Source organism: Piliocolobus tephrosceles, chromosome 19 (genome assembly GCF_002776525.5).
Source record: "Piliocolobus tephrosceles isolate RC106 chromosome 19, ASM277652v3, whole genome shotgun sequence".
NCBI classification, from domain to species: Eukaryota; Metazoa; Chordata; class Mammalia; order Primates; family Cercopithecidae; genus Piliocolobus; species Piliocolobus tephrosceles.
The window spans coordinates 21193787-21209892 of NC_045452.1; the positions used below are offsets into that span (position 1 = coordinate 21193787).

Below are 16106 nucleotides of genomic sequence, written 5' to 3' on the forward strand. Positions count from 1 at the left end.
TTACCATTCCTTCCAGTAGCCTTATAACATAGAGGGACAGGGGCTTACTTCCACGTAGAATAGGGAATTTGGGGTTCATAGAGTTCAGGGTCTTGCCGGAGGTGATGTTGCTGCTTAGTGATGAAACTGAGCCCACCAGGACCAGGTACAGGCCATTTCCTATTACCTGCCCCTGCCCTCCTACCCCCACCCAAAAGAAACGTTACGATGGTGCGAAAGTGATACATATTCAGTGGGAACCGTGCTCCAATACCCCTACAACCATTCTGTTTTTCACTGTTAATACAGTACTCAATAAATTAAATGAGATTTGGCTGGGTGTGGTGGCTCACGCCTGTAATCCCAGCACTTTGGGAGGCCGAGGCGGGCAGATCACTTTAGGTCAGGAGTTTGAGACCAGCCTGGCCAACATGGTGAAACTCCATCTCTACTAAAAATACAACAACAAAAAAAATTATCTGGTGCATAGTGACACACACCTGTAATCCCAGCTACTCAGGAGGTTGAGGCGGGAGAATTGCTTGAACCTGGGAGACAGAACTTGCCGTGAGCCGAGATCATACCACTGCACTCCAGCCTGGGCAACAAGAGTGAGACTCTGTCTCAAAAAACAGACAAACAAAAAAATTACATGAGATTCAATATTTTCTTATATATTAATAAAATAGACTTTGTACTAGATGATTTTGCCCAGCCGTAGGCTAATAGAAGTGTTCTAAGCACATTTTAAGGTAGGCTAGGCTAAGTGATGATGTTCAGTAGATTAGGTGCATTAACTGCTTTTTCAACTTACGATATTTTGTTTCTTTTTTTTTTGAGACAGTCTTGCTCTGTTGGCCAGGCTAGAGTGCAGTGTCACAGTCTCAGCTCACTGCAACCTCCGTCTTCTGGGCTCAAGCAATTCTCCTGCCTCAGCCTCCCAAGTAGCTGGGATTACAGGCATGTGCCACCATGCCCGGCTAATTTTTGTATTTTTAGCAGAGACCAGGTTTCACCGTGTTGGCCAGGCTGGTCTCGATCTCGACCTCAGGTAATCCGCCCACCTCAGCCTCCCAAAGTGCTGGGATTACAGGTGTGAGTCACTGCGCCTGGTCAACTTATGATATTTTCAACTTACAGTGGGTTTGTCAGGACACAGCCCCATCCTAAATTGAGGAACATCTGTATAGTGGACAGGGACTTCTCTTAGGTCACGGACCCTGTTTTCATTCTGTATCCCCAGTTCCTGACAAAATCCTAGCATGTATAACATCGCCTACAACAAGTTTGTTCCAGGAAAGAGTGTTTCATCATAATGACACTTGCTACTGGGCTTTTTTTTTTTTTTTTGTTTTTTGAGGTGAAGTCTCGCTCTTGTCCCCCAGGCTGGAGTGCAAATGGCGCTATCTTGGCTCACTGCAACCTCTGCCTCCTGGGTTCAAGTGGTTCTCCTGCCTCAGCCTCCCGAGTAGCTGGGATTGCAGGCACCTACCACCACACCCAGCTAATTTTTGTATTTTTGGTAGAGATGGGATTTCACCATGTTGACCAGGCTGGTCTCGAACTCCTGACCTCAGGCGATATGCCTGCCTTGGCCTCCCAAAGTGCTGGGATTACAGGCGTGAGCCACTGTGCCTGGCAGGTACTGGGCTTTTTAGTGGCTGGCAGAGTGCTCTCACAGCATTGTTAGTTAATCCTCATATTCACCCAGTGAGATGGATGTTCTCCCCATCCTAGAGGTGTGCACCCAACAACCAGAGCAATCACAAGGGCACACACTTCCTAATGGGAAAGTTCCAGAAGGATTATCCTGAATACCTTGAAAGGCTCAGATTTCAAACTTGGCTGGCAGGCACTTCCTTCCCCTGCTGCGCTATTGACCGCTAAATCTCCTGATTTTAGGCTCTGAGATTATGGCCCACGCCCCCCAGGCCACACCGTGTTCCTTACCAGGTTCTTCCTCCCCACTCCCCCAGGAAATTGCTGCAATGATTGACACTGAGTTTGCCAAGCAGACCTCCCTGGACGCAGTGGCCCAGGCCGTGGTGGACCGGGTGAAGCGCATCCACAGCGACACCTTCGCCAGCGGTGGGGAGCGTGCCAGGTTCTGCCCCCGGCATGAGGACATGACCCTGCTGGTGAGGAACTTTGGCTACCCACTGGGTGAAATGAGCCAGCCCACAGCGAGCCCGGCCCCAGGTACGTGTGCTGTACAGACAGGCAGTGCCTGGGGATGCCATCTGGGGGCCAGAGGTGGGTGCAGAGCCCCCGAGGCTGCTTGAAATGGAGATGGAGTCAGGGGGCCTGGCTCTCTGTGGCTCTAATTCAGGTTCTCTGACTTTCAGTCTCTCTGAGCTGCATGTTGATTTTTGCTTTTTTGTCTGTAAAATGAGGTTAATACCACCTGCCCCGGCAACCTCCCAGAACCTGAGTGCACCAGCAAGCAATTCACAGAGCCCTGAAGCCACGTAGTAGAGATGATGGCCACCACTGATTGAGTGCCTACCGTGTGCCAGGCGCACAGCCTGCATTATTCCTTTCAGTCCTCATGGGCAACCCTAAAGACAGGTGGTACCCCTGTGTTCCAGAGGGGGAAACCGAGGCTGAAGAATGAAGGGACCTGGAAGAGATGAGGCATGTGGACAAATGGTCAGGCCCCAGGGCGCCTCTGTCCCTGGGCTGCACTGGAGCAGGGCAGGGAGAAGGACGTTTTGCTTTCTACCTGTGTCATTCTTCAACCAAGTTCTCAGGAAGACAGGAGGCTGCTTTCTCCCGTGCTCCCCACAGTGCTGCTCAGCACTAAGACCTTCGGTTCCCGAGGGCTGCATTTCTTTTTCTTTGTTTTAAACAAGCAAACCTTAGATAAAGCTCAGGCATCCACAGACAGATCTGTTCTCCCATGGACACCAGGGTTATTGAAGTTTCTTTGGCCGTTGTTATTGCAACCATATTTTTATTGGGTCAGCCTCAACTGGGAGCAAACTTATCCTCTGGATTAAAGCATCCGTGGGCCGGGCGCGGTGGCTCAAGCCTGTAATCCCAGCACTTTGGGAGGCTGAGACGGGTGGATCACGAGGTCAGGAGATCGAGACCATCCTGGCTAACACGGTGAAACCCCGTCTCTACTAAAAAAGTACAAAAAACTAGCCGGGCGAGGTGGCGGGCGCCTGTAGTCCCAGCTACTCCGGAGGCTGAGGCAGGAGAACAGCGTAAACCCAGGCGGCGGAGCTTGCAGTGAGCTGAGATCCGGCCACTGCACTCCAGCCTGGGCGACAGAGCAAGACTCCGTCTCAAAAAAAAAAAAAAAAAAAAAAAAAAAAAAAAAAAAAGCATCCGTGGGAAGCCAGGCAGTAACCCTTTCCTTGAGGCAACTCGAGCACCAGCAGGCTTTATTGCTGGCTTTACTGCTACAGGGAGTTCTCAGTCCAGCCTGGAAGAGTCTCTGCCAAGGGACACTCCTCCTGAGCTGTCCCAAGGGGCAGGGGGCCTCTCTGGGCTTGGGGAGCCAGGCATGGCCGACACTTACACTCAGCCCTCAGGCACCACCCCATCAGGCCATGGGAGCAGCTTTGCCCCTGTTAACCCGGGTTTCTCCTCAGCTGCTGCCTGAGGCCCCCACTCTCTTCCTCCCAAAGCTGCAGGGGGACGAGTGTACCCTGTGTCTGTGCCATACTCCAGTGCCCAGAGCACCAGCAAGACCAGCGTGACCCTCTCCCTTGTCATGCCCTCCCAGGGCCAGATGGTCAACGGGGCTCACAGCGCTTCCACCCTGGATGAAGCCACCCCGACCCTCACCAAGTAAGTCCCTCCCCCACTTAGCCACCCCTAGCCCTGTCCCCCCATGGGTGTCCTGTGGCACCAGGACAGAAATGACCATGGGGCCAAGGCTTGTGGATAAGATGCCCTGGGGTCTGGAAGTCCCCAGCTCCGTGCCTGGTGAAGGAAGTCTCCCTAGAAACTGAGGCAGGCGGGGTTTTCGGTCAGGTGGCTGATGGTCCCAGCCTACTTCTCGTATTTTCTTGTGGGCCGGTCTGCTAGTTTCAGTCAGTGGAAGGTTCTCTTTTCATTCCCCACCTGGGTGTGATGTGGGGTGGCTTCCTGTGATATGGGGTGACTTCCCGTGGTGTCCTTGCTTGGGGACATTGTCTGGCCTGTACTGGCTTGTCAGAGCCCGTGCTTTCTGGCTAATGTGCCTGATTTTAGCTTTGAAGTGAGTTCTGTGGTTTCTGGGCAGGGGGCGAGGTAGAGACAGCAGCCTGAGGGGGATGCAGCTAGGCCCCGTCCGGCCCGCAGACCCGCCTGAGTACACCCCACCCCCTTCACTTCCGTAGAATATGCACCCCCCACACCAGGGGACCCGGATCTGGTTTCCACATTCCAGCCCTGCATGGAATGATAGAGATGCCACACCCAGCCCACTCTGAGGATGGAGTGCGCAGGATGTGGCCAATTAGAAAGGCCCTGGAGGGGGTGGGTGGCCTGTTTACCTCTGCCTCATCAGGGGGCCTTCCTTTCCCTCTGCCTCTGAGTCGTGGATGCTGCGACTGCTGCCACGGGGCTAGAAAGGCCTGACAGACCGAGCAAGCTCCGTGGGCTTCCTGAGCGCAGTAGGGGTGGCCTCTCCAGCACCCCTGCCGGGCTGCTTGGAGGAGTCCTCCAGCTGTGTCCACAAAGCAGAGTGGGACTGCTGTGGCCCTAGACAAGGCGGGACAGCCCGCCCTCCTCCGCTGCCTGTGTTCCTCACTCCCTTCAGCGTCTGAGCCGAGGTGGTTGGTCCCGCCATGGGCCAGCCCTCTGCTGGTGCTGGGCAGCGCTAACAGGCAGTTCCAGTTGTGACAGAAGGTGGGTGCCTGTCCCCACCCAGCTGATGAGAAGAGAGTGAAGGGGAGGGGCGAAGGAAGGTTTTCTAGAAGAAGACACCTTGCCCGCCCTGCTGAGTAGGGCCTGGGTTGGGACAGGTTTAGAGAGATGGTAATGGACAGTCGGTGGCTCAGCTGCACCCGGGGAACTTCTGTGATGGCGGGAGTGCTCGCGTGGGTGCTGTCCCGTCACAGCGTCTCCAGCCACTTGTGGCTATTAGACACTTGAACCGAGTGTTCCATTTTCTTCTTCTTTTTTTTTTTTTTTTTTTGAGACAGAGTTTCACTCTTGTTGCCCAGGCTGGAGTGCAATGGCAAAATCTTGGCCCACTGCAACCTCTGCCTCCCAGGTTCAAGCAATTCTCCTGCCTCAGCCTCCCGAGCAGCTGGGATTAGAGGCGCACACCACCATGCCCAGCTAAATTTTTTTGTATTTTTAGTAGAGATGGGGTTTCACCATGTTGGCCAGGCTGGCCTCGAACCCCTAACCTCAGGTGATCCACCCGCCTTGGCCTCCCAAACTGCTGGGATTACAGGCATGAGCCACTGCGCCCGGCCCCATTTTCTTTACATTTAGTTCATTTAAGTAGCCACATGCAGCTGGTGCTTCAAAATTTGACTTTTTATTTCTTCCTAAGAGCATCTGCCTGGGCCAGCTCTTATGGTCGCCTCTGCCAGAAAGACCTGTGACCCAATGGGCTGGTAGAGGCAGGGGCCATTCTATCCCCACACTGCCCCATTCCCCTTGACCTGACTGCTACCTGATTGACTCCCTCCCCTGTTGTCCCGCAGCCAAAGCCCGACCTTAACCCTGCAGTCCACCAACACTCACACGCAGAGCAGCAGCTCCAGCTCCGACGGGGGCCTCTTCCGCTCCCGGCCCGCCCACTCGCTCCCGCCTGGTGAGGATGGCCGTGTTGAACCCTACGTGGACTTTGCTGAGTTTTATCGCCTCTGGAGCGTGGACCATGGCGAGCAGAACGTGGTGACGGCACCATAGGGCAGCCGGGGAATGCAGCCCAAGCAGGGCCTGGCGTGGGGCAGGACAGGGTCCAGCCTTTTCCTAACATCTGCCTGTGCCACAGCGGCCAGCAGGCACCTCGTCCTCAGCCCGCAGCAGACTCTATCCCGTGGCTCGCCGGGCAGTAGAGGGTGTGAGTGCAACCTGGACCTGTGGTTCACACCTTGTTACCACACAGGAAGCTGAAGGCCACTTCCTCGCAGGGGGCCTCAGCCAGGACCATCGCCCTTTCTCAGAGCGGAGGGCCAGGTGTAGAAGCTGCAGCAGTCCTGCAAGCCGCCCGAGCCTCCCCAGCAGCCTCCTGCAGAGCAGGAAGAGGTGCCCTGTGAACCCTGAGTGTCGCAGGCCCAGTAGACCCTGCTGTCCCAAGCCCACCCCTCCTCCCACCATCACCTCCCTCACCTCGGGACAGTAGCCTCCCGCTTCTCCGGCCTCTCGGCCCTGTGCTCCTACGTCCAGAGTGGAACCCAGGCTGGTGCCCACGTCTGTCCCTGGTCCCCATCCCTGGTCCTGCTTTGGTTGTGTCATCTGTGGTAAACATTCGGGAGGACCAGGGCAGCATCCGGGACCTGGGATGGCCACAGAAGGGGCAGGCCAGGTGGAAAGGAGCCGGGGGAAGTGGTCTAAGAGACCTGGAGCTGCCAGAGGAGGGCAGCCTGGGCCTCCCCAGAGCCGGGCATGCGGGAGAGGTGAGGACTGACCCTGGCAGACTGAGGCGGGGGCTGCTCTTGTCAGGCCTGAGCCAGGGTGAGCCAGTGTCGCCTTGCGTTTTCCTTCTGGTGCTGCGAAGACCATAGGCTGGCAGGTGGCTGAGATGAACTCTCTTTACCACTGATGAGGGTCCTCTACCGGCTGAGGGTAGCAAGCAGGGGTTGTGAGTCAGGCTGGGGGACCTGTTTGAAAGAAAGAAGAGTGGAAAATGGTTCCAGGAGGGAAGAGGTTCTTTGAGACACACTACCCTGGGAGGCACAGGAGAAGGGTTGGGCTGGCCCGGCCCTGGGCCAGAGTTAAGACTATTTCACACAGGTTCTCTGCCTTCAGTGGGGAGGGGGTGCCACCAGGGCTGTCGGCCAGGATTGCCACTCCTGTTTCAGAGGAAGAAGCAGGCCAAGAGAATTGCACCTTGGCCAAGCCACACATTCAGTGGGGCAGCCAGAGCTCAGACTTGAGCCATTTAGTTAGTATCCAGGGACCCCTGGATTCTCCACGCCCTCCCCAGCTCCCAGTCTCCCTGCCCACCATGTCCCAGACCAGCCCACCAGCGACTGGCCACTGTTGCACAGCTTCCAGGGTGCTTGGTCTCTGCAAAGTCAAAGGCCTGACAGCTCTGTGACCCAGGAATCCATTTTCCTACGGCAGAGCAGGGCCTGGTGTGGAACCAGGGAGCTGCGGGAATCCACAGCAGAAATGGAAGAAAAACAGGTCTCAGCCCAGGATCCTCACTCACTCCCCCACCCCCCACTTTGAAGCCATCTCTGTTCTGCAGGTGAGAAGGTTTAAAGTCAGTCACAAAGGCTTGGGAACAAAAAGGATTTCTCTTCTAAGAATGCCTCTGTGGTGCTGTTTGGTCTCTAGAAACAGGGTCACTTTTTTAATGCAGTAAAGAAGTAATAAATGGTGGCATTACACATTGTGATATTAATAGTGCTGTTGCTCATGTTTCCTGTAACTCGCAGCGGCCCTGGGAGGTGGACGCCTCCCCTCTTCACTCCCCTGGAGGTTCAAGAACTCCGCTCACCAGGCTGCTAAGTGGCAGGGCTGGGATTTGAACCCAGGCCTCTGGCTGCATTCCACGCTGCCACCTCCACAGCCCAGGGGAAACATGGCTTGCCTGTTACCTCCTGGGCCCACTCTCCGGCCCAGGTGTGTTCATGCACATCTGGAGGGGGTGACAGGGTTTCCCTGCTGCAGGCCAAGCCCTCTGGCCCATGACCAGTGGTAGGGCTGTGGTGCCAGTTCCACTCTTGCTGAGAGGGAGCCTAGGGTCTTGGTGTGTGAGTGGTGCTGTAGCCACCCAGTGCTCAGGTCACCAGGGCGAGGCCTTGCCCTCTTTGCCGGCTAGTTTGCTTTATTGGGTTTTGCTTTGGGGAAGGATCTTCTATAAATACCAGTCCATAGAGCACTTCATCCTGCTTTCTGGGACTTAAGAACTCATCCCTCTAAGAAGAGCCTCTGCAACAGAAACCGAAAGAGTGCATCTGCCTAGGAACAAAGCCACGCTCTGTCTGGTGTGGTCAGAGGGTCCCGGATGTCCCCCCGCTCCGCTCTGCTGGGCAGGGACTGTGCCTGCAGAGCTTCCTTCCAGGATCTGTCCTTCTCAGCCTCCGCAGCCAAGCCGCCAGGGGTCCTAAGGACCACTATGGCCCCTGAACACTCCTGGAGCTGTGGTGTCAGCCCTGCCACCCGAGAGAGACATGGTGAATAACTGAGGCACAGACAGGTTCAAGCACAGTCCTGGTCACAAGTGGCCACCATGCAACTCTAGGCCCCAGGCCTCTCCCAGCACCTGCTCTGCCCTCAGTGTGGGGCCAGGTGCTGCACTGTTGGCTTTGTGTCCTCTGTCCCTAGCCTTGGTGTTATTTACTGCACTTGAACCTGTCTCCTGGAGGGAAATGAAGGTGAGAAGGACGCTGTTTCAGCCAAGAGGAGAAGCTCAGGAGTGGATTTGAGGACTTAAGGGGCCAGGAGTCAAGGTAAGAAAAGCGAACAGCACAGCCAGGCGGAGCTTTGCAGCCCTGGGCGAGAGTCACTACCACCATCCGCATCCCCATGTGGCATCTGACACAAGGTGGGCCAACGTGGCCCTCTCCAGCCTGTCTGCCTCCCGTAGCCTCCATGGGGAAAGCACTGAGGTGGGATCAGATGGAACCAGGGAAACCCATCCCCCACCCACTGCCCCTACCCTCTCGTTTCTTAAGACATCAGTCTCAGCCGGGCGCGGTGGCTCACGCCTGTCATCCCAGCACTTTGGGAGGCCGAGACGGGCGGATCACGAGGTCAGGAGATCGAGACCATCCTGGCTAACACGGTGAAACCCCGTCTCTACTAAAAATATAAAAAATTAGCCAGGCATGGTGGCGGGCACCTGTAGTCCCAGCTACTCGGGAGGCTGAGGCAGGAGAATAGCGTAAACCCAGGAGGCGGAGCTCGCAGTGAGCCGAGATAGTGCCACTGCACTCCAGAGCCTGGGCAACAGAGCGAGATTCCATCTCAAAAAAAAAAAAGACACCAGTCTCTCCCAAAACCCAGCTAAGTCCCTGGCTCCACCGAGGTCCTAGCCCTCAGAAATCCCATTGTCCCAGGACAGGGGCAGGTGGGCTGGGGGCTGGGGGCGCCGCAGCACCTGTGAGCCATCTTCACTAGGAGTTATACCATCCTGGTCTGGTCCTCTCATTCTCTCATGAGCCGGGAGCTGGCGGCAGAGCCAGGAGCAGAGCTTCAGAGCAGGCTCCCCATGATTCCCATGTCGGGGTGTTTCTGCCATTGGCAGTGGGGGCAGCAGGGCCTGTCTGGAGCGACTCCAGGCTGCTCAGACATCAAAGGGAAAAGCACCCAATTGTGCTGTTTGTGGGGCTAGTTCCTTCTTGTCCTTCAGGTCTTAGCACAGATGCCCCTTCTGGAGAGAGCCCTTCCCTGACCCCCCACCCCGCCACCCACTGCCCGTCTCCCTGTTGTTTCCTCGTAGGACACTCTCTGTCTTTATGCGTGTCTCCTCTCGCCTGCGCCATGGCAAGGGCTTTCTGTCTGTTATTCCACTAGGTCCCAGTCAGGCACGCAGCAGCCTCTCTCACAGGCATGGCATGAGTCAGGGAGGAAGGGACAGAGGGAATGGTCGTGTGACCTTGGGCAGTTACTTCGGCTGGTTTTTCATGTACAAAATGAGGCAATGACCCACTTAGACTGCTGAACACATCGAGTGGCCATAGCTGTAAGAAGTGAGATCTGCCCTTGTCCTACTGATGGAGAGTCAGGGACAGGTGGTAAGAGCGTTAGCTGAGATGTCCACCCATCCGCCACATGCCTGTGGGCACTCTTGTGCCATGAGGGCGTGGTCTGGACCCTGGTGGAAGCAGGTACTGAGTCGGTGCTACCTGCAGCCTCCTCAGAGCCTAGCTCTTGGGCAGCGGGCGTGGTTCTGGCCTCTTCACAGCCTAAGCGAAGACAGAGGCTATGGGCCAAGCTCCTGAAATTTCCGTCGACAAGGGCATCTTTCATGAGTCTCCTTCTGGGCCCCCCGTTTTGGAACCAAACAAGGATGCAGATCTCTGCCAATCCCGATGAGTTCGCATGAGCACAGGCTCTGTTCCCACGCAGAGGTGATGTCAGCCCCGAGCAGAGACAGGCACTTGGCATTCCACGAGCCTGGGCGGCCGCGTCAGGGACAGACACAGTGTCTGACAGCCGGCTTTGAGAAGTATTGACACCAGTTCACAGACTCCATTCCTGCCTTCAGAGACCCCCAGAAAGGTGAAAGGACCCCAGGTTGTGTGACCAGTCACCTGATCCAGCCCCTTCTTGTCCTGGTTCTCCCATCACAGAGGGGCCAGGGCAGGGCAGGAGTGGGCCTGAGAGCCCATGGCTGGTTTCCACATGCGCCACGATTAAGCTCCTGCACTCGGCATTTCAGCAAAGCCATCTTGTACTGACACCAGAACCTTCTGTGGGTCCAGCCTCCTACCTCTGGGCACCTGCTGTGTGGGAGTCACTCCCCCCAGACCTGGATGCTCCTCCAGGCATCCCAGTAGCTCAGGGCCGGCCCCTGGGATGTGTCTAAGAACATGAGTGGACAAATAGATGGACTGCCCAGAGCAGGGCTTCCGGGACTTCATTGCAGGATATGTCGTCACCCTACAGAAAACTACCCCCACCCTGGGACACCCCGAGTTTTGGGGTTTGTAAGAAATTACGTGTCTCATTTATTTTGAACAGGTGAATTTTGCAGTCAAATTCTTGTGTTCCATTTGAGTACAAAAATAGCATTATCTTTTCAAAAGTAACATTCTGAAATTACTCATTAAGTAAATTGATGCTTCAGGAAGAGCCGTGTCAATCCTGTAGGTTTATAGACCCGCGCTTCATAGGAAACCCCAGCAGATCCCCGGCTGCGGGACCCAGGTGATCCTAACGAAACTCTCCACTGCTCAGGGCCAGGTGCCCTGCTGGGAGCTTGCAAAGCCTTCACTCCCGCAGCCCTCACCCAGCCCCTGAAGGGCAGGTATTTGTGTCTGAAGGTTCGCTGGGTCCTACTGCTGGCACCCATTTTACAGATGTGGAAAAGCAAGCACAGACCAGTTAAGGAGCTTGGGCAGAGTGACTGGGAGACAGTTTAGCTCTGTATCAGAAAGGCCTTTCTAAGCGTGCGTGCCGTCGCATGTAGGCGGCTCCCTGTGGGTGTTGAGGGCACCGCACACACTGGGCATCACATGGGCTGGGGAGCCAGGCTCTACAGCCAGTCCTTTGGCCATGAAGAGGGGGTGGCAGTGAAGATACAGAGTCCTTAGCTTCACTGTAGAGTCACAAATCCGGGCTTCCAGAGGGAGGCCAGCCCATCTGGAACCTAAGGAAACCCACATGCTGCTGCAGGGGCTTGATGGTAGGTGGGGCTGACAGCCTCCTTCTGGCCTGCCCCCAAGACCACGTGACTGTCCCTGACCTGGTGTTTCTGTAAGTCCCACCTCCCAGGTGCCCCTGGGCGACCTTGGCCCATAAATCTCTCTGATCCCCATCTCTTCAAATGAAGGTTTACAGCTCAGCTTTAAAAAAAAAAAAAAAAAAAACTTGTGGGTTCTGTCTGGGCACGGTGGCTCATGCCTGTAGTCCCAGCATTTTGGGAGGCCAAGGCAGGTGGATCATCTGAGGTCAGGAGTTCGAGACCAGCCTGGCCAACATGGTAAAATCCCATCTCAGGGTGCATGCCTGTAGTCCCAGCTACTCAGGAGGCTGAGGCAGGAGAATCACGTGCACCCTGGAGGCAGAGTTTGCAGTGAGTCGAGATTGTGCCACTGTACTCCAGCCTGGGCAACAGAGCGAGACTACGTATCAAAAAAAAAAAAGGCCGGGCGCGGTGGCTCAAGCCTGTAATCCCAGCACTTTGGGAGGCCGAGACGGGTGGATCACGAGGTCCAGAGATCGAGACCATCCTGGCTAACACAGTGAAACCCCGTCTCTACTAAAAAAAAATACAAAAAACTAGCCGGGCTAGGTGGCGGGCGCCTGTAGTCCCAGCTACTCGGGAGGCTGAGACAGGAGAATGGCGTAAACCCAGGAGGCGGAGCTTGCAGTGAGCTGAGATCCGGCCACTGCACTCCAGCCTGGGCAACAGAGCCAGACTCCGTCTCCAAAAAAAAAAAAAAAAAAAAAAAGTTCTGACTATGTTCCAGGCATGTAGCTGACATGTAATCTCATTTAACCTGGCAAAGAGTTGGTATCCGTGATCCTGTTACGGAGATGAGGAAACCAGGCCTCAGAGAGGTTTAACAAGTTGCCCAAGATCACACAGCAGCAAAGATTTAAACTCTGGACTTTTCTCTTCGTGCCAGGAAGTTTCCTCCTGATTTTCAGAGACCCTTCCAGGCCTGAAAACAGATTGGACAGCCATCCCTCTGTGCCAATTAAACCTGCTGGGCAGCCTGACCCCAGGGTAGGAAGGAAATGCTCACACCACAGGACCCTCTGGAAGCTGAGATCATCCTGGGGTTTTGTCACCTGATCTGACTTGTGCACTGGGATCTGCTCACACCAGGCCAGGCCCCACTCTCCCCTGGGACTGGGCAGACCCCCTCCCTCATGCCTCTGTGTCCACTGAGGCTTCCCTCACCTAGAATGGCCCATCCTTCAGGACCCAGCTCACTCGCATCTCCTCTCCAGGAACTCAACCCACAAGGCTGTCCTCTGCTCTGGTGAGTTCAGGGCTCCTGGAACTTGGTCTGCAGTGACCCTGGGGTTCCTGGTTAGGACCCATGTTCTCTAGGTCCTAGCACCCTGCATGGGGCAGTGTTTGTGACATTGGGCCCAGCTATTCTGAGGGAAGGACTCCAACCTCCATCAGGCATGACCCGAGATGTGGGTGGCCCTGGGCATGGGGCATGGATGCATTGCGGCTTTGGTGGGCCTCTTCTGCAAAAAAGTTTAAAATTATACTTTATGACTGTTGATAGATAAATATATTAAAATTTCTCTTTGAGTAAAAGTACATTTTCTTCTGTTTTAAAGGTAAAATATTGCTGGGTGTGGTGGCTCATGCCTGTAATCCCAGCACTTTGGGAGGCCAAGACGGGCGGATCACGAGGTCAGGAAATTGAGGCCATCCTGGCTAACATGGTGAAACCCCGTCTCTACTAAACAAAATACAAAAAATTAGCCGGGCATGGTGGCGGGTGCCTGTGTTCCCAGCTACTCGGGAGGCTGAGGCGGGAGAATGGCGTGAAGCCAGGAGGCGGAGCTTGCAGTGAGCCGAGATCACGCCACTGCACTCCAGCCTGGACAACAGAGGGAGACTCTGTCTCAAAAAAAAAAATTTCCACAACCCCCTGAAAGGATGGTGGGCCCAAGGGTTCATGCCTGCTGCACCTCATCAGGAGGCTGGCCGTGCCTCGGGGGGACCAGTGGGGCCTAAACCAGCCTCTTCGGTGCAGTGACCTGCAGCTAACATCTCCATTCCAGCCTTCCTGTACTTTCAACCACCCTGGGGCCTCAGACCCAGGAAGAAGATGGGAGAACCAGCTGGGGGAGGGCTGAGGTGGGAGAATCGCTTGAGCCTGGGAGGCAGAGCTGCAGTGAGCCGAGATCATGCCACTGCACTCCAGCCTGGGTGAGAATGAGACCCTGTCACCAAAAATCCAAGAAACTTTCAGTAACAGGTGGAAAGAAATCCGGAGATGACAGAGAGGGATGTCCCCTCGCACTCTGCTCCTTTCCTCCAAGCCTTTGCCGTGGCTGCATTGGCTTCCCGGTGCGCCCTCCCTTTACCCCAGCCAGCAACAAAGTCTGCCGGGCACTAGACACTGTGTGTGCAGCCAAGTAGGGGCTGAGGCTGGCAGAGTGGAGAGGGGAGGCCGTCAGAAAGTCTCGGTTAAGACTCTGGCCTTGCAGTGGCTGTCTTTGGGGAAGATAAAACTACACCTGGAAGTCTGGCCAAAACAGCCAGAATGGGCCCTGAGACCCAGGCCAAGGGGAGACCCCTTCTGTCTGATGAGTTCCGGAACCTTCCCAGAGCAGGTGGGCTCTGCACCGGGCCCTGGAATGCTCCTGAGGGGTCTGGGCTTCCTGGGACTGACTGCCAGGCTCCTCCTGTGCTGGCGGCTTTGCTAAAGATGACGGACTAAACACATTCGTCCACTTTCCACCCCTCCTGAAACCCCCTTAAAACAACAGAGAGGGACTTCTCCCTCCCCCCCCTCCCCCCCTCCCTCCCTTCCTCCCTCCCTCCCTCCCTCCCTCCCTCCCCCCCGCCCCCCCCCCCCCTCCCTCCCTCCCTCCCTCCCTTCCGGGTATAAACCCACAAGGTTGTAGCAGTCAGGATAGAGACCACATCCACACAGGTTTTGAAGCTGAAAAGTCCATGTAGGGTGGCAACTGACTTCAGAGACACGGGAGTTACATCCCAGGTGTGTGATGGCAGCTGAGCACCAGTGTGGTTTACCTTGAAGAACCACCAAAAACTCAGCCTGAGCCAGCAGTCCCAGGTGGGGGCAAAATGAGACGCAGTCAGGTCGGACTCCCACCCAGAATGGGCAGGCAGTCCCCTCCTCCACGCACCAGAGTCCACCCAGGTAGCGGCGCCGCCATGGCACTGGAAGCAGAGCTGCAGGGTGCTTCTGGGCGCTGGGCCCCCGTGTCCCCTGCCTGGCTCCCAGCACACAGCCTGGTCTTCGTCCTCCAGGCAGGACACTGAGGCTCCTCGCTGCAGAATCTGACCCACAGCAAAGTCCTGAAAATACTGACATGGGGTGTCCCTAACAAGTACCCCCACCTCCCTTCAGTGAAATCAAGAGTCTGTGCATTTGGAACTTTCTTTTTCTTTTTCTTTTTTTTTTTTTTTTTGAGATGGGATCTCGCTGTGTCACCCAGGCTGGAGTGTAGAGATTCAATCTCGGCTCACTGCAACCTCCGCCTCCCAGGTTCAAGCGATTCTCCTGCCTCAGCCTCCGGAGTAGCTGTGATTACAGCCACCAGCACGCCCAGTTCATTTTTGTATTTTTACTAGAGACAGGGTTTCACTGTGTTGGCCAGACTGGTCTTGAACTCCTGACCTCAATTGATCCACCTGCCTTGGCCTCCCAACCCACCTCAGCCCCCCAAAGTGCTGGGATTACACCGTGCCCAGCCGTATCTAGAACTTTTGATAAGCAAAGCGAATGTTAAAAGAAGGAACCAGCCATTACCATATGAGCCAGCAATTCCACTCCCAGGAAACAAAAACATACAGAAACAGTATGGAAGTTTTTACGGCAGCATTACTCATCATAGCCGAACGTCACAAGCCACCTAGATATCCATCGGAAGATGAGAAGCAGACTGTGCTGCCTCCACGCCACGGAATAGTATTCAACCGTGGAAAGGAATGACACTGACAGGCCACCACGTGGAAGAGCCGCAAAATCACTGTGCTAATGAGAGAAGCTGGTCGTAACAGGTCACATGTATGATTCCGCCTAGAGATGCCGGTGACAGGCAAATCCATACAGACAGAAAGCAGGGCTTGGGGAAAGGGGGAAACTGCAGAGACTGATAACAGAGCCAGAGTGTTTTTCTGGGGTGAGGTGATGGTCAAGGCATTAAGTGCCACTGCCACTGACCTGCACGTTTTCAAATGGTTAATTGTATGCTCTGTGAATTTCACCCCAGTGAAACTGAGGAACCAGCCCAAGGCTTCCTCTGCTTGAAGGAAGAACTCTAGGTGGCTCGTCTGGACTCAGAAAGCACTTGAATTGGTCCTCTAGGATGACGAGTCCAGAGAGAGAGTATGAGCCTCACGTGCCATTGTATTATTTCATTTCATTCCACCTTATTTTATTTTATTTTATTTTTTTTATTTTTTTTGAGACGGAGTCTTGCTCTGTCGCCCAGGCTGGAGTGCAGTGGCCGGATCTCAGCTCACTGCAAGCTCCGCCTCCCGGGTTTACGCCATTCTCCTGCCTCAGCCTCCCGAGTAGCTGGGACTACAGGTGCCCGCCACGTCACCCGGCTAGTTTTTTTGTATTTTTTAGTAGAGACGGGGTTTCACAGTGTTAGCCAGGATGGTCTCG

At 55.2% G+C, this 16106-nt stretch overlaps 1 protein-coding gene across 2 annotated transcripts in view; it reads left to right on the plus strand.

The window, feature by feature from the left end:
- Positions 1–10897, plus strand: part of TAB1 (TGF-beta activated kinase 1 (MAP3K7) binding protein 1) — a 37716-nt gene extending 26819 nt beyond the window's left edge. For both annotated transcript variants that reach the window (XM_023221947.1, XM_023221949.1), the window contains exons 9-11: positions 1956–2178; positions 3615–3777; positions 5631–10897. In XM_023221947.1, the coding sequence (XP_023077715.1) occupies positions 1956–2178; positions 3615–3777; positions 5631–5838 (594 nt within the window). In that variant the 3' untranslated portion in view covers positions 5839–10897. The remainder of the gene's footprint in view (positions 1–1955; positions 2179–3614; positions 3778–5630) is intronic.
- The last annotated feature ends 5209 nt before the right edge of the window (positions 10898–16106 follow it).